This window comes from Thamnophis elegans, chromosome Z, assembly GCF_009769535.1.
Source record: "Thamnophis elegans isolate rThaEle1 chromosome Z, rThaEle1.pri, whole genome shotgun sequence".
Classification (NCBI taxonomy): Eukaryota; Metazoa; Chordata; class Lepidosauria; order Squamata; family Colubridae; genus Thamnophis; species Thamnophis elegans.
The window spans coordinates 86098295-86122322 of record NC_045558.1 but is presented as its reverse complement, the minus strand read 5'-3'; the positions used below and the strand labels follow the sequence as shown (position 1 = coordinate 86122322).

Genomic DNA, 24028 nt, shown 5'->3' with positions numbered 1-24028 from the left:
ACAATAAAACAGGGATGTCAAACCTGCAGCCTGCGGGCCAGATGTGTTACACGCTGGCCACCCCCACCCCCAGTTTAGCAAAGAGGGAAAAAGTCATGATACATCATGTGACGGCAGGCTGCCATGAGTTTAACACCCCTGCTATAAACAATGCTGAGAATTGCAGCAGGCATTTCAGAAATTCAAATTGTGGAAATTAAGACTGTAGTTCTACTACTCTACAAATTTAAACCACTATCAAGTATTGTAGCTCTTAGAACAAGAATTGTAAGGATTATAAAACTGCTTTTCTAATAAAGGTCAAAGAGTTGTATGGATGAATCATTTGCCTATTACATTGGCCAGCCAAATCTGCTTAGGAAAGTCACATGGAAGTAGTGGACTTTCTGAATTGTCCCTAGCCCATTTCTAGCCAGGTCCTGGGAACCAATGCATGTAGACAACCAAGAGATTTTTGATAAAGAACTGCTAGTGTGCAAACTGTCCCACAATGTTTGATAGGGAAATATATGACTGAAAAGATTTAAAACCAAAGCAAAGATGTACTCTGAAAACAGACTTTATGAACACATGTAAGAAAGGGCATATGAATAAAAGGTGAAGCTTCAAGACAATTATTCCAGCAACTAAGTGCTTAGCACAAGGCGCCAAGACAACCATATTGTGGTTAATGATGTAAACTGCTCCACGAAGGGCTAGTGATGCTATGCCAGTCGAAGGCACTGTATCCCTTCAGCTTTCAACTGCAATTCTGCATTTTCTGAACAGAAAAACAAGTGGAACATAAGAATTAATTAATTACTAGACCAAGGCCTTTTCAGACATTGATAGGATCCCCTCTTGTAATTTATTGTGTCTTCCAGCATCATCGTCCATTGCTGTGGAGATGAAGAACCTACCCTCAATACTGTTATTTTAGTAAGGGATCAATTGAGATTATGGAAAATGTAGTTTTAAACCATTAACAGGGAACCTGCTGCCACCAAAGAGGCAGCTTTGGAATCTATTTCTAGACTCCCATTTAAGAAAAGACCAAGTAATTACTATGATTATGGGAACTAGAGCAGATCAACATATTCATCCTCATCCTCATCTACAATCCAAATACTAAATTCTGGCCTTATAAGCTTCTGCTTCCTGCCTTGACTCTTTTCTCTCTGCTTATAGAAGTTGTTAACCCTTTTTTTTTCCAGGCCATGTTATTGTTCTGGATACAGTACATATCTACAATGTCTAGCAACCGTAACATCACAAAACATTAGCACATTGTTGCCCCTTTCCAAGCACAAAAATATCTATTACTACCTTCTGTTTAAAAGCAGCTTGATTTGACAAGTTTTGGAACCAAGATGCTTAAGAGAGAGGGATAAAAATATAGGACTAAAAAATACATAATTGAAATGGAGATGCATAAAATGGACTGGGGATGGGTAGGGAAGGAAGTAATCAGTCTCCTGGCTCCTTTTGACAGTCATCTGATAAAAGGAGCCAGAAAAGCCATATGTGCTTCTATAAGAGCCTGGTTGATTTGGGACTGTGCATTTTTTCTTTCCAAAACTGTGCATCAAACCTCACTACAAATCAAGGACATAAATAATTACAATAAAAAGAACAATCATAATACAGAAAGGGCTGCAGTTTTTATACAAATGCCACCATGCAGATACAAGATCACAATTTTTATTTGAAAAATTAAAAAAGGGGTTTGGATTTTTCTTTTTCTTTTTGCATTTTTCTTAAATTAAATCTGGTCAGTTGATAGAAAATAAGTATGTATAATTTCCCCACCCCATCCACCGCTGTCCTTATCTATACATAATATATATATAAAACTCAGAATCCAATAAAAATAATGCTCCTTTTAAGTCAAGGCTGACATGACTGGGCTACCATTGACCATTGTTTTGCGCCCCCTGCTGGCCAAAGGTTGCATCTGGTGGCAGTTCGAGGTGCCGTTTAGCATGGCACCAGTAGCAGGATGGGTTGGAATGCTTACAGTGGTGATATTGGAGCTTGGGGAGCCATGGGAAGGTGTGACAGGACTTGGCAATGAGGAGGAGGTGGTAGCCGGCAAGGTGGCTGGGCTATGAGCTTTGTCACTGACAGATTCACACTCTGAAGCCCCACTGGTGTTGGTACACTCTGAGTTGGGAAGTTGAGAAGACAGTTTTAACCTCTTGCAGGCTGGCTGAACACGATATTTCAGTGGGAGAGGGCCATTCTATTGAAGCAAAGAAACAGGATGTATTAGCAACTTGCATATTGCTGTTTCTCCAAAAGAAAACGATGGCAAAGAAGCACAGTAAAACATCAGGAATAATTTTAACAATTATAAAACCAAAAATGCATAAAAATGCAGCTGTACAAGAGTTAAAACATTTGTCAGTATATTTTAATATTGACCTAGTGGCATGGTCCTCAGGCAGTTATTTATCCAGTGCAAATAACCATGTACCAGAGACCACCTTATTAAATATGATCTTGCTACTGGTCCAGACATAGAGCGGCCCTGTTCCAGATTCCAACTCATGAGAGATAGCAAATCCAGAAGGCAAGCTTTCCCAATAGAGATAGACCTTGGCTTGCAACTATTTATTAAATGACTATTCAAAGTTATAATGGTCCTGAAAAAAGTAACTTACAAACTGGTTCTTGTCCTTACAACATTGAAACATCCCTATGGTCAAAGGATTAGAATTTGGGCACTTAGCAACGGGCATGTATTTACAATGGTTGCAGCATTCTGGAGTCATGTGATTGTTATTTGTAGCCTTCCCAGCCAGCTTCTGATGAGCAAAATCAATGGGGAAGCTGGATTTATTTAATAATCACATAATTCACTTAACAACTGCAATGCTTTGCTACAATCATGTGAAAAGATCATAAAATAGTGTATGACTCGTTTAATAATTGTCTGGCCCTAATTGTAGTCTTAAGCAGAGGACTATCTTTATTGGCTCTTCATGCAATGCACTATTTGCAAAGATATGTCTGGACACTTTGCTGACTTTTAAAAATACTAAAAAAATGTTTTGTGTCAAGCAGGCCTTTGGCCCCTTATGAAGGATTGTAAGTGAACAACTATATTTTAAACAATACATCTTGATTTTATACAATACTTGGCACATCTACTGGATTAGGACAGTATATAAATATTGGTTGATAAGTTGATTAGTTGACTGATAGACAGATGGGTATCATAAGCTTTTGTTTAAAACCAGGAATTTTGAGAACTGGCTGTAGAGAGAGTCAATAATCACCATCACCACCAGTAAGAAAACACATCTCCAAGGAGGTTATTTACCCAGTTTGGTCCAGTTCATGCACCAGGTTTTAATTTTTTTGTTTTTGTTTACCAAGGTGAGGAAAACTAAGCAATTTGGTACCTTACTTTTCTGTTTGCTTGACGATGCCAGCCAAGAAATGGTTCAGATTAAATATGTCGCATTTACCTTCCATTCCCCAAAAAACCAAGCAACAAAGAGAATCTACAGTGAGAATCTATCTCTTGAATCTATGGGTCCCACAGTCCCATCTCCTCTTGCATAGTTTGCTCTACCTCTTACCTGCTCAGGAACCAGTTATTGCCTAATTTGAATAATGCTCTGCTTCTACTTGGAACCAACACATAATAAGCCAAACTTCCTAGTGTGGTCATACAAAGGCTTTCCCCAACTAAACCTAGAATATGTTTTGGAACTATTGAATGCTTTTTTTACATATGTAAAATTTATAAATAGCCAATAATTAATGTCTATAGAGATTCTCAGTCATGGTTGTTTTCTTCAAAGGGCAACTGGACTGTTTTTTTCCAAGAAGAAGAAGAAGAAGAAGAAGAAGAAGAAGAAGAAGAAGAAGAAGAAGAAGAAGAAGAAGAAGAAGAAGAAAAAAAAAGAAGAAGAAGAAGAAGAAGAAGAAGAAGAAGAAGAAGAAGAAGAAGAAGAAGAAGAAGAAGAAGAAGAAGAAGAAAACTGATGAAACTTCTTGGGTGAGAAGCTAAATGTCGTAGTCTTCTTTCTCAAGGAAAAAACAGCCGAGTTGCAGTTTTTAAAAAGAAGCATCTTTAAGCCTACAATTAAGTTATATGTTTTTTAGTTGGAAAGAGGCAGTTTGATGTTGTGGTTAAGGTGCTAGGCTAGAAACCGGGAGAATGTGAGTTCCAGTCCTGTCTTAGATATAAAGCCATCTGGGTGACTTTGGCCCAACCTCTCAGCCCTAGGAAAGAGGCAATGACAACCACTTCCAAAACCTTCCCCAAAAAACTGCAAGGATTAGTCCATGAAGTCATCAAAAATCAAGATTGACTTAAAGGCACAAACAAAACAAAACAAAGAACAAAAGTAAAATTAGTTGAATCTTAATTTTTTCCTTCTCCATTTCAGGATGTCTTTGAATGGAGAAGAAAGTGCACTTACAGTATATCTGATATGTATTTTAAAAGCTTCTTGAATTTGGCATTCCTCAGATCTTAAATTCACATAATTCCTACTTTCATTCCAAAGTAAGGCTAAAATTTCAGAGTTTTTAAAATAATTTGACTCTCCTAAAAAAAAAATCAGTTTCTACCCTCTTATTTGGATTGGCTTTGTTTTATTTGGTTAAAAAATCTATGCATTATGTTTTTCATGGACAAATAACACTCTAAAAACAATTTATTGAAATATGATTGTATTTTACTGTAGTTGTGATGGAGTCCCTAACAGACCCTGGGGGCAAAGAGAATGCAGTAAGTCTGTTACTAAAAGATTCCTCAGTCCAGAGGAAGGGCAAAGTATCAAAAGAAATCCTTGGTTGTAAATTGATCTGGGGAATTATTTTGGCAGTCTTCCAAGATTCTATTATATTACCTTACCTGCAATAAAAAATCAGTCAAGAAATCCAAGTGGTTCTTGTTTCCTGAGCTTGCCAGCTTTAAAAGGCTGGACAATAGTATATTTTATTACAAAATATTATGGAGAACTTCAAAATTTTATTAGCCTTATGTGTAAGCATAACTTTCAAGTGACTGACTAAGCTGTTATTTATCTTTCGCTTTTCTCCATTAATGAACACATTTTAATACAGTCCCAGATGTTTTTTAAAATTCTAAGTTTCTTTAATTCCCACGTTGATATATTGAAATTTAAAAATCTGTCCAAATTTGCTCATTAGTGTGAAAATTAAATCTCATTAAGATGATGCAAGTTAATTTTTTTTCAAATAGAGCATTTTTTTTTCTTACTAACCCTTCGCCAAGGATAGATATAAGTTATGTCCATGAGAGTGTAATATTCTTTTAGAGGTTCATCTTCATAGAGAACTTCCACCTAATAAACAAAGTTTAAGACATGCAGAATTATATAACACAGGCATAAATTTAAATATTAAATATGGAATAAATATTAAATATGGAACAGATTTCAGTAACCTGAATATCTCTTTTTGGTAGTAAATTTATTTAAATTTACGACACAATAAAAGCAAACTAAAAAGAGAGAATAAAAAAGGGTGCAGAAAACTATATAAAGAAAAATAAAAAGGACAAAATAAGGATATAGGGGGAAAAAGAAATATATATATATTTCCCACCTTCTTTACAAGTATAAACAATTTTAATAACTTACCATCTTTTCTTAAAATACAACAAATGATTTCTTCTTCCCATATCCCATCTCTTATCTATAAATAAAACCTCATTATTTCAGCTCTAGTGTCTGCAAAAGTCCATTAAGTGTTAGCAGAAATAACATCTACTTTAACCTTGATCAAATAAACCAATTTTATATCCCTTCCTTCTCCTATATTCTGAAACATCTAAAAATCTCACTCTTTAACCCCTTGAATTGTCTTAGAAATTGATTTATTTTCATTTTGTTCATCTCACAATTTTTTAAAAAGTTTTAACAAGCCTCCTTGATAAATACAGTGTAGGAAAATTATCCAGGTCACTCTCTTGTGTTGTATAGTGGAATCTGTAGCTGAAGTGAGGGGAGGAGTGGAAAGACTAGCTAGCCTTGAACTGCTGGTGGAGAGGAAGTGGTGGAAAGCAGATCTTTCCTAAACCTTGCACTGCTTATCTAGCAATTTCTATAGTGAGTACATTATTCTAGCTAGATTCCCGCCAATAGGAAACTTGCAATAAATAAATCATTCTGATCCATTCATTATGTTTTTCTGGTTCCTTGCACCTAACAAGGCTGCTACTTCTTTGATATATTTATTTTAATTATTAAAACATCAGCTGATTTTTGTTGCTTGTTCAATGCAATATTTTTTTCTTTATCAATCATATGGCTTGTTTTGAAATCCACGTGAATGTCACTTTCAATATTGTAATGTAAAACTTGTTCCTCTTTCATAACAACTTTTAGATGCAATCCAACCATAAAGCCAGACATTCAGCAGATCAACTTCCAGGTTCATTGTCAAAAAATTTCCTTCAGTACGGCCAATGTTAAAATATTTTGCTCAATTCTGTATTAATAAATTGAGTTTGAATGGTATTCTCCTTTAAAGATAATTTTTAGTTTCTCCTAGTATCCTCTAACATCCAATTTTTAAAGTCTTAATTATGTTTTTAAAGCATTCAAAATAAAAGTTTTCCACACATTAAAGCCTCTCTATAATTAATTCCCAAAACTTATTTCAAATTTAATTGGACCCTTAATATGTTTCTAAATTTCTAAAATCAAATTTTTAATCAGTCTTTTACTGTTTATTACAAAAGAAATCCTTCAACTTATATTTAAAATTTCTTTTATTAAAGATTGAAAAAAACTCGTCCACTGTTATTAAACCTTGTAATAAAAGATTTGTAAAGGCTAAAAATCAGTTACCAAACAGTTTCTGAAAGTGATTAGAAAAAGATCTATGCAAACCCAGTAGCCTTTTAAAGGCCAAATGTAATTTGACCAAGATGGCTACTCCTTTGTCTCCCAGAGCTCTAAAAACACTGGTGATTGCTGTCTTGAGGTCTCCTCATGAGAAGCAGATTTCTCAAGCACTTGTGAGTGATCTCAAGTTCTCTCCTTGGCTAAGAATTAATAAAGAGGCAGGTTACTTGCCAACTCTTCATTCTGCTGCAATTGTCTCCGCTTTTTGAAAAGTTATCTTCAGTCCACCATGTCTTTCCAAGAAGTCCAATCCAGTAACCTGTATTTCTTAATGTTTCTCTTTCCCCTTCCCTCCTTCCCCCCTCTCCTTGTCAAGCTGTGAAGATAAGGAAATCTGAAAGCCACGGTTAGTTCCCAGCCTAATTTCATATGGAGTTATTAAGAAATAAATATAGGTTGAGTTGCGGGGGGGGGGGGAATGCATATACATATCTTGTCTATGCCACAATAATCTAGACAATGGGCTTAGTTTATAATATAAAACAGTCCTATTTTTACTCAGAGTGAATGGGATGCAATAATATTGATCCAATAGGAGAATAAATACATTCTGGTTGATTCTATGCCCATGGAAATATTTAACCACATTGTTTTAATAAACAATTAGGAAAATAATGTTGTATTAAGTTTTTGTTAAATCCTTAAAACAACAAATTCCGTTCTACCTTCTTGATTTTGGGTGGAGAGAGAGATAGAGAACATACAAACTACAACTATTCCATCTTGATTTTTGAGCTTAGCCAACTCTATATTTGGAGAAGCTAGTACGAGGAGCTGCAGATTTGGGTTTTTTTTTACCTTTAACTATGAAGAATTGTAAATATACAAAAGATCAGCAGCAACCTCAGCCCTTGGACCAGGAGAATGGTGGGTGCATGCCTGAAACTTACTTTGTATTTAGGGGGAACATCCATCTTGTTCCGGAGAAACTTAGCCAGGTGCATGATAGTCATAGCAGCAGGACATCGGAGGAATCTCATGCTGTTCTTCTACAGAGGAATGTGAGAGAGGCAAGAGATGGTTTTAATTGGAGTGGGCTGGACTGCACAGCAGGACATTGAAGTTGAAATAGGTATGGAAATTAAGGGGTGAAGGTTGGGGGAGGAATGCAAGAAGTTCTCAGATCACAAGCAAAGGGGGGATGAAGCTTGAGTTTGGAAGAAGGAGAAAAAGTCTGCAAGGAAGGGGAGGGGAGGGAAAGGAAAGGGAAAGGCAAAATATAAAGAAACAAAAGGGGGAAAAAAGAAATATGGAAGTCATATTGATGGAAAAGAAAGTAGCAGAAAGTAAAGCAAACAATGCTGACATTTGTATGCCCAGGAGCTCACTTAAGCCCAAGATCAAGATTATTTTTAATAATATGATTTAAGTTTAGGTTTCATATAAATAATTTCTTCACATCCATATCCTATAACTTTCTTCCAAATAATAAAATACTAAGGCTACACAATCTGAGGATGCATATTGCCGCTAGATGGTAACAAATATACACAGGAAACCCTAGCTGTTTGCTGCTATAAAAGTTGTCAGTCTTAAAACATATAGCTGTTTAAATACAGAACCCACACCATGATGTACCTCACCTTATCTTTTTCTATGTTTCCATTTTCAATAGTCCCTCTATTTTCATCTCTGAAGAATTAAGAAGACAAATGAGTTAAATATGTGTAAAAATGCAGATACAGTGGTACCTTGATAGTCAACTGCTTTGAAACTTATCAGATTTGGTACTCAATATATTTTGATGTGGAACATTGTCCTGATACTCATCATTTGTTTAGACAAGCTAGAGCCTGTCGGTGTTGGTTGCTTTGCGATTCACTATATTATTCCTTATGGGGAAAAATTGTTTGATACTTAATCATTTTTAGTAACCATCAGGCTTCTCGGAGTCAATTAACAATAAGTATGAAATATGATTATTTCTACATGCATTCTTTTCTAATGTTTTTTTTTAAAAAAAACTTACCTGTAATAAAGTACTATTAGGCAGAATAAAATAAGTATTTGGAGGAACTGGGTTTGCATGCTGCAAATGGCTGAAAATAGGATGATGATGATTGTGACAACGACAATGCATTTTTTTTACTTCCAGGCTGAGGCAATTGTGTTAGACCTGTTTTGGCTATCAGTATTAAAGACTAAGCACCTTGATTTGGGTGGGAGCATCGTTTGCCATTGTGGCTTATGCAGTAAAATATCTTCCTTTAGTGTTAATGGCATAAGACTTTACAAGAAGCAATCTCAGAAAATAGGGACCTATCCTTAGAAAAAGGAAGCAATGGGAAATATGCTATTGATGGCTCTGCCATCAGTATTGTCCTTTCACCCTAATTAATATTTCTGTTTTTCATTAAGAGCCAGACAAATATATACATGTACAAATCACTGTTTGCCAAATTGCATCTAAGAGAGAAGCTGTGTAATCTCTAAATTAACTTGAAGGGGATATAAATTACCATAACTAACTCTCAGTGCATACTGAAGATAGGGAATAAGACATAATAAGAATTAGGAAGAGGCCAAGAACTGTACTGAGAAAGGATATAACTTTCTACGGTGATACTTAAAAGTTTGTGAACCCTTTTGAATTTTCAACATTTCTGCATAAGTATGACTTAAAACATGATCTGTTATTCTCACATCCTAAAATAGATTAAGAGAACCCAATTAAGCAAATGAGTCAAAAAACAAAACATTGTGCTTGTTTGTTCATTTATTTATTAAAGAAAATAATCCAAAACTACATATCTACAGTATGTATGGCAAAAGTATGTGGATTTCTAGGATTATCAATTCATTTGAAGAGGTAATTAGAGACTAATTAGAATAAGTACACAGCAACATTTTTGTCTCATTCATATAATTGAATTATCTTTATCCAGTTTTAGGACGTGTAAAAATAGTTCATACTAGGTTCATATTTATGCAGGAATATTGAAAAATAAAAGGGTCCATAAACTTTTAAGTAACACTGTATCTGGTAAATGTAAATGTGATGGTTGCAAAGTTTGGGCAGAACTACTTCATTTTTCTAAATCATTTCCTCACTATTTGCTCACTAGATACCCACATACAAAGGTAAAAAAGTAAAAGTAAAAAAGGATAAAAGAAATTTTAAAAAATTATGTTGTAAAACAGAAATAAAAATTGCTAATTGTGGAAGATGGGTAGTTTATATATGCCATTAGAAAAGCCTCTACTTTATATACAGAAGATACTTAGTTCAGTAACCGAAATCTCCAAAAAAAAACGACAAGTATTTTTGAACCCCTGGAGAGATGATACCAGTCAGCATTGATAATTCTGTGCTAAACAATCTAATGGTTTGAGGTGGACATGAACGTTTTCTCTGTTATACAGGAGCAAATCCTCAGCAGTCTTATTTGTCCTTTGCTTCCTTTGATCCTGTATTCTAAAAGGATGTGAGAAGGTAATGAAAGTTTGTCTTTATGTCATATGTTTTAGCCTTCAGCCCACTAATTATCTTTGTTACTCTTCTCCGCACTCATTTTAGAATCTGAACTTTTTTTATATAATATGGTGACCAAAACTAGATACAGTATTCCAAGTGTAGTCTTACTAAGGCCTTATAAAAGTGTACTAACACAACATGATCTTGATCCTATCCCTCTGTTAATGGAGGCTAGGATTGCATTGGCCTTTTTGGTGGCTGCCACACACTGCTGGCTTACATTTAAGTGACTGTCTACTAGGACTCCCAAGATCCCTCTAACAGTTACTGCTACTTTTACATTTGTTTTTTTTCTTGCCTAAGTGTAAAACCTTCCTTTTTCTCCATTGAATTTCATTTTAGAGAGAACCCGGTGTTCAAGTCTGTCAAGATCCATTTGGATCTTCAGCCTATCTTCTGGGGTGTTAGCTATTCCTGCCAACTTGGTGTCACCTGCAAATTTGATGAGTTCCCCTTTTATTCCCTTATCTAAATCATTTGTGAAGATGCTGAAAAATAATGGGCTAAGACAGAACCTAGGATACCTCATTGCACGAGATGAAATTCCCTTTACATATTGTGTGGTTTGTCAGCCAGTTACAAATTCATATGGTAGTAATGTTGTCTATCCTACATTTTCTATTTTACCAAGAAGTAGGTTGTGGTCTATTTTGTCAGATAACTTACTGACATCAAAGTGTACTAAGTCCACAGGTTTCGCTGGTGCTTCATTTGCCCCTCCCCCCATTAAAAATTATTCAGATTGTGACATTTCTGTCTTTTCATTAGAAATTTTGGAATAGAAAAGGAATGTGCAGCATATATTCTTCAAGTCTACCTTTCCCCAAATGTCTAATGGAGGGGGAGATTTGTGGATATGGATATGGATTTGGTTCAGGTAGCTGAATGGCAGCATTTAAATCTTGAAAAACTAAGGTCTCTACTTAATATTGAATGGAAAACAAGAGACACCAAAACTGAAACAAAATCATGGCAAACCATTTTTACATTGTTGCCAGGAAATAAATAAATAAATAAATGTGTGTGTGTGTGTGTGTGTGTGTGTGTGTGTGTGTGTGTGTGTGTGTGTAAAATGTGGTGTGTACATATACATATACATATTCAAACATATATATATATGTTTGTATGCCTATGCAGGTTTTGGTGTTCAGGTCTTTTCCTGTATAAGATTGAGAATATCTTGGCAACATTTCGATGAGGTCCCACTCATCATCCTCAGGCTGGTGTCTTCGGCCTCGTGCCTGTGCGAGCAAAGCGTGATCGGAGCTGCCGTACCTCTATAAATACTGGTGTGGGGGGGGGGGTTGTGCTGGCTTTGTTGCTGTAAGCAGATTGGTTGGCTGTGTTGTAATATCTTGATTAAGTTGATGGAGTTGATGTTTGCAGATTAGTTAGCTGTTTCATAACATCCTGTGTGGCTGAGATACTGGCTGTGTGCCTAAAGAGTCCTTTTCTCCCTTCCTGCACCCAATATGCCCATTACCATATTTTTCAGACTATAAGAGGTACCGGTGTATAAGACACACCAAGTTTTTGTCCTCCCCGGCCCTCAGGAGCACTCTGCAGGCTTCAGCAGGGATGGGGGAAGGCAAAAATGCCCCTAAGTTTTTCACCAAAATGGGAGCATTTTTCCCTTCCCCCAGCCCTGCTAAAGCCTGCAAAGTGTTTCTGGGGGGGTGGGAAAAGGCAAAAACACCCCCGTTTTGGTGAAAAATGTCTCATTTTTGCTTGTGTTTCACCAAAATGGGGGCCCTTTTCCCTTCCTCCAGCCCTGCTGAAGCCTGCAGAATGCGTCTGTGGGGTGGGAGAAGGCAAAAACGCCCCCATTTTGGTGAAAACTGGCCCATTTTTTGCCTATTTTTTCACAAAAATGGGATGCGGGGGTGGGGCTTTGGGAGGCCAAAAATGGCTGTATTTGGTCTATAAGATGTACCAACATTTCCACACTCTTTTAGGGGGGAGGGGAAAGATGCATCTTATAAATTATGGTAATTGCTTTGGCACTTAATTAGTTAAAATTAATTCTTTTCAACAAAAGTAAGAATTTAATGTACAAATTAAATCTTTCCCCTGGGTCTGCTTTTGTTTAGTTCTAACTTATACATACTGATTACATTATGAGATGAATACAGACAAGGATACAGATAGTCCTCAACTTATGACCACAATTGATTTCAGAATTTCAGTTGTTAAGCAGTGTGGTCTTTAGTGAGTCATTATGCAACTAGACCTGATTTTTACAACCATTTATACCATGATTGTTAACAAAACACATAGACATTAAACAAATCATGTGATTGTTAAGCTAATCTGGCTTCCTGAATTGACTTTGTTTGTCAGAAGCTGGCTGGGAAAATCACAAATCATGATCACACAATCACATCATGCTTTAACCATTATAAATATGAACTGTTTACCAAACCCCAAATTGAAATCATAACCATAGAGGTGGCACAACAGTCATAACTTTGAGGCCAGGTTGAAAGTCATTTTTTCTGAGGCCATCATAGCTTCCAACCATTATTAAATGAATGGTCAGAAATTGAGGACTATCTGTACCGAAAATTTGGGCAGTTAAATAATACTGAACCACTTTTCAAGTAACTGAAAACAGATAAAAATATTAAAACTATAATGATCTAATGTCAGAAAAAATGTCAACAAAATATATTTTCTTTTATATTCCCTAAATGGTTACCTGATTCCTTCATAGAATTCAATGGACAAGCTGACCGTTTCATCATCTGTTAGGTTTCCTTTATCCTGTTCTGAAACTTCACCCCTGTCTTCATTGGATCCATTGGGAACTAAACAAGAAAAGAAGGAATGAAAATCACACCTGTTTTTTTAAATGCATGTTGACATACAACAGAAGACAATTGAGGCAGACATCATACCGTCAGCCAGGGGATATGCTGCATAAAAATCACGTCGCCTCTTCATTTCATCTACAAATGAAAGCCAAGGTAATTCATTTAGCGGCATCCTTCTCTTGCATTTTGCAAATTCATTTATTATTCAGAAACAATTAGGCAATTATATTATAAAAAGTAATCTGCAATCTGGTTTGCATTAAGTCCAAAGATACTTTTCAAAATTCTTTTATCTCAATAATTATGTACTATTATTTATCAACCCCTTATTAGAAATCAATCAAAATCAAAATAAAATCAAGATTGCTGCATTGTGATATGTCAGCTAGGAAGCTCTATCCCAAATTATATTCTCTAAACTCTCAGCAGTCACATATTCATACCTTTGAAGAGTCCTGGCACCAGTTTATACACTATATCCTGTAGAGTTTTATCTGATCTGAAATAAGATAAACACGCTGTCAACACAAATTTTAATTGAGAGTAAATAGAAATATAAAACTAGAATAGTGAATATATGTAGTTTGGGTGGTGAAGGTTTGTTCTCTGAGCTTGTGGATTGGTTTCCAAAAGTTTCATTACCAGACTAGGTAACATCTAATTCTAGTGTTGGAAATGACACCTAGAATCCTCCAACCCCCAGGAGTAGGAATAGCCCACCCACCTATAGCCACACTTCATCAGGAACTATCCAGAACCAAAGACAAAATACAGAGGGTTGAAATAAATAATATAATCTACAAAATCATTACATTGCAACCTATGTGGGACAAACATCATGTCAATTAAAAACCAGGATCCACGAACACAAGCTGGCAGTCAAATGCCACAATCCCAAATCCTTAATCTCTATCCACACTGACACCAACAGATCGATTGAAACAACACAAAAATCATGCTACTACCCACCACAGTCGTGAGTTTATGGAAGCCTGGCACTCCACAAGCAATTCCATCAAGAGACATTTACCTACAACCAGCCTACAAACCCCTCAAAATCAGTGACGTGCGGTGAGGGTTACCATTGGTGAGGCAAGAGCGCAGCAACGGCGAGAAGCAACATCCCTGCCGCTGTGTCCGACAGGCATCTCGCGTTTATGGCGGACATAAACGCGAGATGCCTGTCGGACACAGCGGCGGGGGTGTTGCTTCTCGCTGCTGCCGTGCTCTGCCGCCTCCCCCCCCACCTTCTCCGACTAACAATCCTGCTGTCCCAGCCTGCAGCCAGCCTAGCACCGAGCGGGGAGGACGAGGAGGACAAGGAGGACGAGGAGGAGAAGAGCGGTGAGTCCTTGTGCAGGTTGGGCGGGGGTGGGTGGGCTGGCTCCGTCCAAGCTGCTTCTAGCCGCTGTAGCGCTCCACTGCCTTGCTCCCCTCTGCCTCCGACGAACAATCCTCCGCCTTCTTCAGCTCGGACGGTGCTGGGACACCCAAGCTGCTGTCGGCAGCGGGGGGGGGCATCTGAGCAGCCATGATCCCCCCTCCCCAGCCAGCCAGCCCACCCACCCCCCGCCCGACCTGCTCCCCGCCTGGCCGGCTGGCCGGCACAAGGACTCACCGCTCTTCTCCTCCTCCTCCTCCTCCTCCTCTCCTCCTCCTCCTCCTCCTCCTCCTCCTCCCCGCTCGGTGCTGGGCTGGCTGCAGGCCGGGGCAGCGGGAATGTCAGTGCTTGGTGGTTCCCACGATGCAAACTGCCCAGAGGGGCACTTTGCATCGCAGGAGCCGCCAAGACCCGGGTCTGCAGCAAAGGCGCCAAGCCGCCCAGTAGAAAATGCTGGGGACAGAAGAAATTGCTGCTGAAGAAACGGTGGCTGGTGGCCCAGAGCAACCTCTCCAGAATCACCCTCGATGGAAACTGCTAGATTGCGCAGTCGCTCAAGTGCCCTTGCACAGGCATGATTCGCTGCTCCCAGATCAGGAGGCGGGAGAATCAGTGCCTCCTTTGCATACAATTTTTTTTTGCTTTTTAACCCTTTCTTAACTTTTAAAAGGCGAAAAATTCTTTATGCAAAGGAGGCCCCGAGTTCTCTGGCCTCCTCCTATAGGTAACACTGAGCAGACACCAAGCCACTGTGACTTGGAATTTGGTAGCAACTACCCTGGCTTTAATTATTTTTTTAAAAATCTTTAAAATTCTTTCCTTTCCCTCAGGAGACTGGTGAGGCCCCGCCTCCCCTGCCTTTAGTGACTGCACGTCCCTGCTCAAAATCCAAATCAACTGCACATCCAACCAGAGATAGCACCAACCCTCAACAAAGCCCCCAACCCTCAACCAAGCACCAACTCTCAACCAAACAAGACCCATCACAAGACTCACGGATTATTTCCATCTGACCCATCACAAGACCCTCACTTGACACACCCACACCAGAAGCCCTTATAAATAAAAGTTCACTGACACTGACATTCCCTAAACTTTACTAAAGATGTTACCTAGATTGGTAACAAAACATTCAGAAATCAATTTACAAGGTTGGAGAATGAAACTTGCCCCTCATATAAAACTATTTAAATTCCCCCAAAAGGAAAAGAACCTCTTTTACTGTTGTACAAATAGAAAAATGCAATATTGTGAGTAAATACTCCATTTATCTTATGCAAGGCTATGAAGCTTAACATGCTAACACTTTACATCTGACTTTAAACCCCCCTTTATTTCTTTAAAAAAGATTGGGATTTGTGGGATCATCTAAATTTCTAATGATCAGAAGTACAGAAGTTACAACTCATAGAGCTCAGCAGTAACACACAAGACTCCCTCCCCACTCACTTGCCAATTTATTATTATAAATTTATTTGCTCCCCTTCTCAAGGTAACTCCTGTAATTATATCAGCACATTATAGCAATAGCACCTAGAACTTATATACTACCCTATAGTTCTTTACAGCACTCTCTGGGCAGTTTACAATGTCAGCGTATTGCCTCTAACAATTTGGGTCCTCATTTTACTGACCTTGGAAGAATGGAAAGTTGAGTCAACCTTGAGCCCTGTCAGGATTGAACACTAGACTGTGGGCAGAGTTAGCCAGCAATGCTGCATTCTAACCCCTTCACCACCACGACTCTTGTTTTCCCTACTATACTGTAGTTTGTTGTTTATTACAAGATTCAAACAGTATGAATCTAAGCAGCTTATAGCAAAAGCAATACAATAAAGTTCCTAGTGTTACCAATGGTGACATTCACTGCCCCAATGCCCCAATTATAGGATCCTTGTTCTTCTTCTTGTTCCTATTGGCCTGTCTTTACGCCATTGAGATATTGAGTTGCACTTCAAATTTGTTGAGTAGATCCATTTCCTTGCTTTTTTTCCTTAGAGTTTCCTCTATAAACTAACAGTGACTAATGGTACTGCTGTCTCTACTGTTTTAAAATGAGATCAGTTAAGAAAAGTGACTGATTGGTTTTTTCTGGATGCCTTTGCCCTGCCTTTCAGCATCATCTATTGACTTATTTAAAAATTGAAACTGGATTTTAAAAATAAGCCTAGCATTCTTTCAAAGGGTCATAAATTTCTGCTTATAAGAAACCTTTAGGAAATTCTGGTTAAGCTTCTGGGCACGTCTGCATGATCTCTGTAAGAAGCCGTGTGTTTGCTATAGTCTAAGCCCAAACAGTTCTGAAGGGCACTTTCTAGTGAGTAGAATGGAAGACTGAATGCTAATAACCTAAAGTAATTAATAGGAACTGGGAAGATTCCTCCCATGACCACTCCAGCAACCTCATTCTTGATTAAGCATCCTAAAGTGTGTTCATGGCAAAAATTGTATCAAGAAAAGTGGGAGAGAAACCCTATGAAAAAAACTAAAAATGTCTTTAAACTGCCTCAGCAGCGGACTAGGGATAAAGCAAAGGCAACATCACTACAGACACTACATAAGAGATTATTATCAGATAATGTTCACATGGTGGTTTAGGAGAATATGAGCCCTAAATTTCCTTTTTTTTTCTTGTTGTGAAACTAAGAATGCATAGAGAAATAATGGAGGACCATGCTTGTTAATATTGCCTTTAGGAACCTAGTATTATGTGTGTGGCATCTTAGAAGATTTAGCATTATTATATAGGGTTCATATGTGTAATTTAGAAAGGAACTGAAAAGAAACAAAAATTATTTATGTTGAACAGCATTGAAGATTTAATAGGCACTTTTTATTTAGGCCAGCAGTATTCCTACTCCCTCATAATGCCATCATATTAGCACAATTTGGCAATCCTATCCACCTCATCTAATTTTATAATACTATTTATTGCAGGTATATTGACATTGTTTTATAATTTATGGTGCACTAATGAAAGTAACTTTGGCCAAATGGCTCCATGACTGGCAACTGGGTTGTAAGGAGAGCCATTATATTTACTTGAGTCAATAACTCACTTAATGTGCTTTAATCAGAGTGCCTAGGATGCACTATTATTCCTAAGGTGCAGCAAAGTGCAATGAATTATACAGGCTTGAGACTCAGTCCACGGCAGCTTCTTGGCCTGGTTCATGTGTCACACTAAATCATCATTTTATTTATTTGGGTTTGCCCAGCATACTCAGTGACCTCAGCCTCTAATGGTTGACAACCAAATGTAAGATTGTGCATTCAATGTACTGAAAAGAGAAAAGAACACTTTCCTATCATTTTGCTAGCAGTTTCCAGCAGCCTGGATCTATACATTGTGCCATGCTGCACCTTATCACAGACCATTCCAACTAACTCATTTTTTTAAAGAAAAGATCCTTTCTGTGTTCAATATTTTACCCACACTAACTATTTCAAAGTAATTCACTCCTCCAAACTGATTTCATCGAAACCTCTGTTCACTTCTCCCTTTGTTCTTTCCCATCTTCTCACTTTCTCTCTAACCTAGTAAAATAACTTTCCTAACAAACTCAGGGTATTTTTGTATTAAAATTCCCATTCTAAAAATCTCCTCAAACACAAAATATGCACTGCATGTTAACTATCCATTCTATATGAATTTAATGTTTCTTTTTCTTTTTTAAAATAAATATAGAAATGGATGTCCAGTTGGAGTATTTGAAAAATTCATTGACATGTTTTCATTTTTTCCCCTTTTGGCCCATTTTGGTAGAGTAGTTTGTCTTCAGAGGTGTCCCTATTCTATTGTCATCCTTAAAATCTCCCCAACTGCTTCAAAACAGTTTTAAAAGTTGTTCTGCCTCTTCTGGGACACCTCTACACTATTATTATTGAAGGCCTCTTGAAGTCTTTTCAAGTTATCCTCCATTGACTTAGTGGAATATGGAAATCCAACAATAATACTGAGGGAGGGAGGGAGGGAGGGAGGGAGGGAGGGGAGGGAGGGAAGGAAGGAAGGAAGGAAGGAAGGAAGGAACTTCCTGATAAATAGTTCCTGTTATGACCTGTTATTATTGTTAGGATATTTTTTTCTAACAACCAACTAGAATCTGTCTTCCTGTAATGTAAATGATAAAAATGTTTGCCTTCATTATCATAAATAAAGTTGAAAAATTGGTGGTACTTTTTAATATTGTAGGATCAAAGAAACTAGAGAAAATCATTTTTCAAAATGTCATTTGCATATCTGTGCTACTGTATGGAAAACAATGCATAGAGAAGTACAAATATGATTCAGATAAGACGCAGTTCAAAACAGTCACATATATAAATTACGAAAATCTGAAATGTAACCATTAATCCACTTCCTTGCAGTCACATTTTTTTTGCAATAAGAAAAAGGCTTATCAATTCTTCACTATAGCTTTACTGGCTTGAAATTCTGAGATGTAATCTCAATATTACAAAGGATACTAGAAGGCAGAAAGCTGCTCTAGTGACACATATAACATTAATAAGACACTGCAGTTTTTCCTTGGGTTTTATTTTTTCCTCTTGATTCCCTTCATCCCTCCCCCCACAAACACTTGTTTCTACATATTGGCAACTCATGCCTATTTGGAGTTTAAATCTTAATAAACAAATGTTCGGTGTGCCTTTGATAAAAGATCCATTGAAGTGAGGCTAGTAAATATTTCTCAGGGAGACTCAAGTGTTACAAGTTAAATTAATTTATACGGACCGGGTGCTAAAAATACATTCAGAAAGATGTATCTGTGGAAGGCTGCCTACTTGGTTTCTATGCCAACCATCATTAAAGTTCATTAAGGTGCATCTGGTTTCCCTGAAAACCAGCTTTAAAAGGAATCAGTAAGATTGCCATTTAAGGCCACAAGAGGAAAAAGTGTTGGGTTGATTCAACTGTTGCATGAATATGAATAGAGATAGTTTACTAAGAAACAAAAAAAAAATAGTACTACAAAGAAGTTTTACAATCAAGCCAAAGATCTAGAATTAAAAACTGCATTGTTGTTGTTGTTGATGATGTTGCTGCTGCTGCTATCATCATTGCCATTGTTATTACTTGTGTTCTAGACATGTTGTAAAGATTAAAACACTAGTGGGTCTTGGGGTTGCCGGGGTTGGAGACCACTGCATTAAGGTATTGGGGGCTCCTCCTTCTCTTGTCCGATTGTTTCCTAGGTAGTATCTCTTCCCCTCATTTCACAAGGTCATCCACACATTCCATTATCCCAATGGATTCTTGAGCCATGGAGTCAAAGCAACTTCCGTGGAAATGATCTAACAAGACCTTTGCATAACCATGGAGTTAACCTCTAATATGTATTGCTTCTAATCCTAAGTAATTCATTAATTCCAATTCTCATGAGTTGGAAGAGATGTCCTTCTGGGTTCAGCTCCAAGTGGGGAAGGGGGACACTGGGAACATGGAGGCTGCTTGGAGGGATGGTTTGATGGTGGATAGGACCACATGGCTTGAGGCCCTGAACAGAAAAGGGGGATCACATGCTTCCAGATGTTGGGTGAAAAAGAAGAGAAGAGAATGAAGGTTTGAAAGTTCCTGGCTTTTATGTTCTCTGTTCGGCCTCACCTCTCTGTTTCCTATTCCTGTGTAAGAAATGTATTCTGATTGGTTGCCAGACTCCCATGTGGACATGCAGGGGCAACTCTCTAGGCTGTGTTTTGAGTCCAAGTTTGGTTGAGCATTGCTTCTTCACAGGTGCCATGTGGTGAGTTTCTGTAGAAAGTTAATCCTATCTTTAGTATATAAAGTAAACTACCTCAGGCTTTAATTGCTCACTGACAAAGGTGGGTGGGGGGAAAGCTGCAGGGAGCTACTTTGTCTTTAAAAGCATGTTTCTCCCTTTTCACATCCAGGGAAACATAATATTCTGCCTTCTTAATATTTCCCAGGATATTTCAGTTTTCTAGCAGAGGAATGGGTTTTAACTTCCTACACATGTTAAGGTAATGATGATTAATGAGCCAGAGTGTACACAGTCAGTAGATAATAGAATTAGGAGTAGGTCCAGCAGCAGTAGTAGTAATGGCACTAGTAGCGTTTGTAGTGTTGGAAGAATTTCCTTTTGGGTTCAGCTCCACGTGGGGGAAAAGGCACTGGAGACATGGAGGCTGCTTGGAAAGATGGTTTAATGGTGGACAGGATCACATGGCTTGAGTCCTGAACAGAAAAGGGGATCACATGCTTCAATGCTGAGTGAAGAAGAAGAGAAGAGAGGAAGGGGTTTGCTGGTTTTTTTTATAATCTGTTCAGACCCACCTCTCTGTTTCCTGTTCCTGTGTAAGAAATGTATTCTGATTGGTTGCCAGACTCCCATGGAGCCATGCAGGGGCAACTCTTTAGGCTGTGTTTTGAATCCTGAGTTTGATTGAGTTTCCAGATGCCATGTGGTGAGTTTCTGTGAAATCTAACATTACCTTTATTATGTAAAGTAGACTAGCTCAGGCTTTAATGGCTCGTTGACAAAAAGGGGCATGGGTGCCCCATGTCTTTAAAACAGGTTTCTCCCTTTTCACATCCAGGGAAATATAATCTGCCTTTTCAATATTTCCTAGGATATTTCATTTTTCTAGGAGAGGGGTGGGTGCTAACTTCCTACAGTAGCAATGAGAGTAGGAACCAAAGCAGAAGCAAGGATAAAATGGAAAAAGAAAGCATCATCAATATGCTAAAGCATTCAGCTGTTCAGCTTTAAATGGGAGGAATATTAAGGTAATGATGATTTAATAGTTGATCAGCTGCTGTAAGGCTGTAAACCAAGATGATGCAAGGAGAATTAGTCAGCAGGGTTCTCACTTTAAGAGGCTGTCTATATAAGAGAGGCCCTTTGAGGGCGGTGTCCCTCTCTGTGTGTTCTTCCCTGTTATAGTTGAAGATTGGTTGATTGCCTAGTTATGCCTAATTTGGTGGACTGTCTTGGCTAGAAGCATGGCAGTCTTCAAGGATGCATCAGCAGCCTTCTAATTAGTAACCTGAGCTTATTTTCCCTTCCAACTGTATATTTCTATATTTGTACATAGCATTTTTTTCTAGAGCAGGGGTGTCAAATTCAATTTCATTAAGGGCTGCATCAGGGTTGTGTTTGACCCCAGGTGGGGGGCAGGGGTATGTGGTCAGCTTGATGTCACTAATGTCGGGGGCGCCTGTGATGACCTGAATACGTTTCCCACGAAAACGGGCTCCTGAGCTCTGCTTCTGGCTGCAACGGCCTCCTGCTCTGCCAGCAAAAATGGATCCGTTTCTGGCTGTGATAGCCACCTGCAACCCTCTGCCAGCAAATGTGGAGCCTGAGAGGCCGCACACAACCCTCACAAGCTCAGTTTACAGCTGTGATGCCTCCTGCAAACCTCTGCCAGTGAAAATGGAGCCCGGGCAGGCTGTGTGCAGCCCTCGTGAGCTCCATTTCTGGTTTGTGATGGCCTCCTGCAACCCTCTGGCAGTGAAAACGGAGCTCAGGAAGGCCACACACAGTCCTCTCAAGCTTCATTTTTGTTTGAAAAGGCACCACTGACCGGTCCTTGCTGTTTCCAGGGTGCCCGTGGGCCCTGCAGCCCAGATTCAGCCCACAGGCCTTGAGTGTGACACTTCTGTATTGGAGTATTGCTTCTTCTTGCCAAACTTCATTCACTAAGATGTTCCAGGATAGGAAAGTATTGATGCCTTTGAATTTTGTTGTTAGAGATGTGAGAATCAAGAAATGTAGCCTATTGATCTATTCAATTCAATGAGTCCTATGGATGATAGAAGGCTCCAGAAGAAAAAAGATATGAACCAAAGTTTTCAGCTAGGAAGATTTCAAAATTTACCAGAAATATTTGTAATCCTGCTAAGCCGTTGCTACTGTGAAAAAAAAAATTTTTTTTGCAAAATATGCACTTGTATGGATTCGTTTAAAACAGGAAGAATGAAATGGGTGCGATTCAAGGTACTAATTATGACCTTTAAAGCGCTCCAGGGCTTAGACCCAGGATACCTGCAAGACCACCTACTGCCACCGGTATCCTCCCACTGTCCAGTGTGATCCCACAGAGTTGGCTTCCTCAGGGTGCCGTTGGCCAGACAGTGTCGGCTATCGAACCCCTGTGGGAGCGCCTTCCCTCTGGAATGAGCTGCCCCCGGAGCTTCGTATAATCCCCAACCTCTGGTTCTTCCGATGCGCCCTAAAAAGTTGGCTTTTCCAGCAAGCCAGCCTGGCCTGAACAAAACAAAATAAATTATTGATTATTGTTAATTTTAATCAAAATTTCTTTTTTAAATGTTATTGTCAATCTAAATTGGGTTTGTTTTTTTGGATATTATGTTTTTTTAAAACTTTTTGTAATATATGTTTTTTTTAATGTTGTACGCTGCCTGAGACCTTGGAAGAAGGGTGGCATATAAATCCAATAAACCTAAACCTAAACCTAGTGGAATAATTAGTCTATTCTAGTAACAGAAAGGAGAGCCACTATGGTTAAGGTACCAGGCTGGAAACCAGGAGACTATGAGTTCTAATCTTAATTTAGCCACTCGGGTCAATCCCTCCCACTTAGCCCTAGGATGGGGGGTGGGGGAATGGCAAATCACTTGTGAAATCTTGCCAAGAAAACTGAGGAATTTATTGAGACAGTCTTCAGGAGTCAAAATTGACTCTATAGAATTCTCCTCACAAAACAGCAAGAAATTGGGCCAACTGTAAAAGGGAGGCCAAGATTGTCCTGTACAATCTTCTGTCCCTCCATAAGTTGAGTAAAAGAAAATAAATTCATATAAATAGATAGTGCTATACAGATATTTTGTATTGGATAATTTATTCAGACTTTTGTCCTGGGATTTTATTTCTTAGGAAAGAGAATTCAAGCTGCAAGCATGCCTCTGGCAGGAGGTTAATATAAAGTTCCAAGTCAAATGGATCACTATACCATAAACCACAATTGTACTCAGGCTAAATAATTATTGTAGCTTCATGTGAGAGTTAAAGACTCTTTTAAGAGCTCTGTCTGGATATAATTTATGAAGCTCCTTAATTAATATTTTAGCTTTACCTTATCATGCAGTTTGCTAACTATAGAAAAGCATAGCAAGTCATACAAATGCCTCCTCTCTCAATATCCCTACTGACTTCTTCCTGGAGAAACTGGATCTACTCATCTATAGGGTGACGAGACATCCCGCATTTGGTGGGACAGGCATGCCTTTTCATAAATTTTCCCGCGTCCCGCACGGTTCTTAAAAAACCACGCTTTTTTTGGCGCTCGCAGTTCCCTCGCTCCCCCGCCCATCAGCTGCTAGCTCGCTGGGCTGGCTCATCATTCCATTCTATCCTACAAATTTAAGCCAGCCCAGCCTGCCGCTCACTGATTGGATTGGCCTGGACTCCAGCCAATCAGTGAGCTGGCTGGGATGGAAAATTTTCAGCACGCCGCATGCTGAAAATTTTCCATCCCAACCAGCTCACTGATTGGCTGGACT

The 24028-nt window shown here is 38.5% G+C and overlaps 1 protein-coding gene across 1 annotated transcript in view; it reads right to left on the bottom strand.

The window, feature by feature from the left end:
* Positions 1-217: 217 nt before the first annotated feature.
* The window catches only part of PCGF2 (polycomb group ring finger 2), a 58645-nt gene continuing 34834 nt past the window's right edge, over positions 218-24028 (bottom strand). The window contains 8 exon segments of the mRNA XM_032235558.1: positions 218-760; positions 1997-2221; positions 5226-5306; positions 7763-7861; positions 8456-8504; positions 13046-13154; positions 13245-13295; positions 13604-13659. Coding sequence (XP_032091449.1) covers positions 740-760; positions 1997-2221; positions 5226-5306; positions 7763-7861; positions 8456-8504; positions 13046-13154; positions 13245-13295; positions 13604-13659 — 691 coding nt within the window. The 3' untranslated portion in view covers positions 218-739.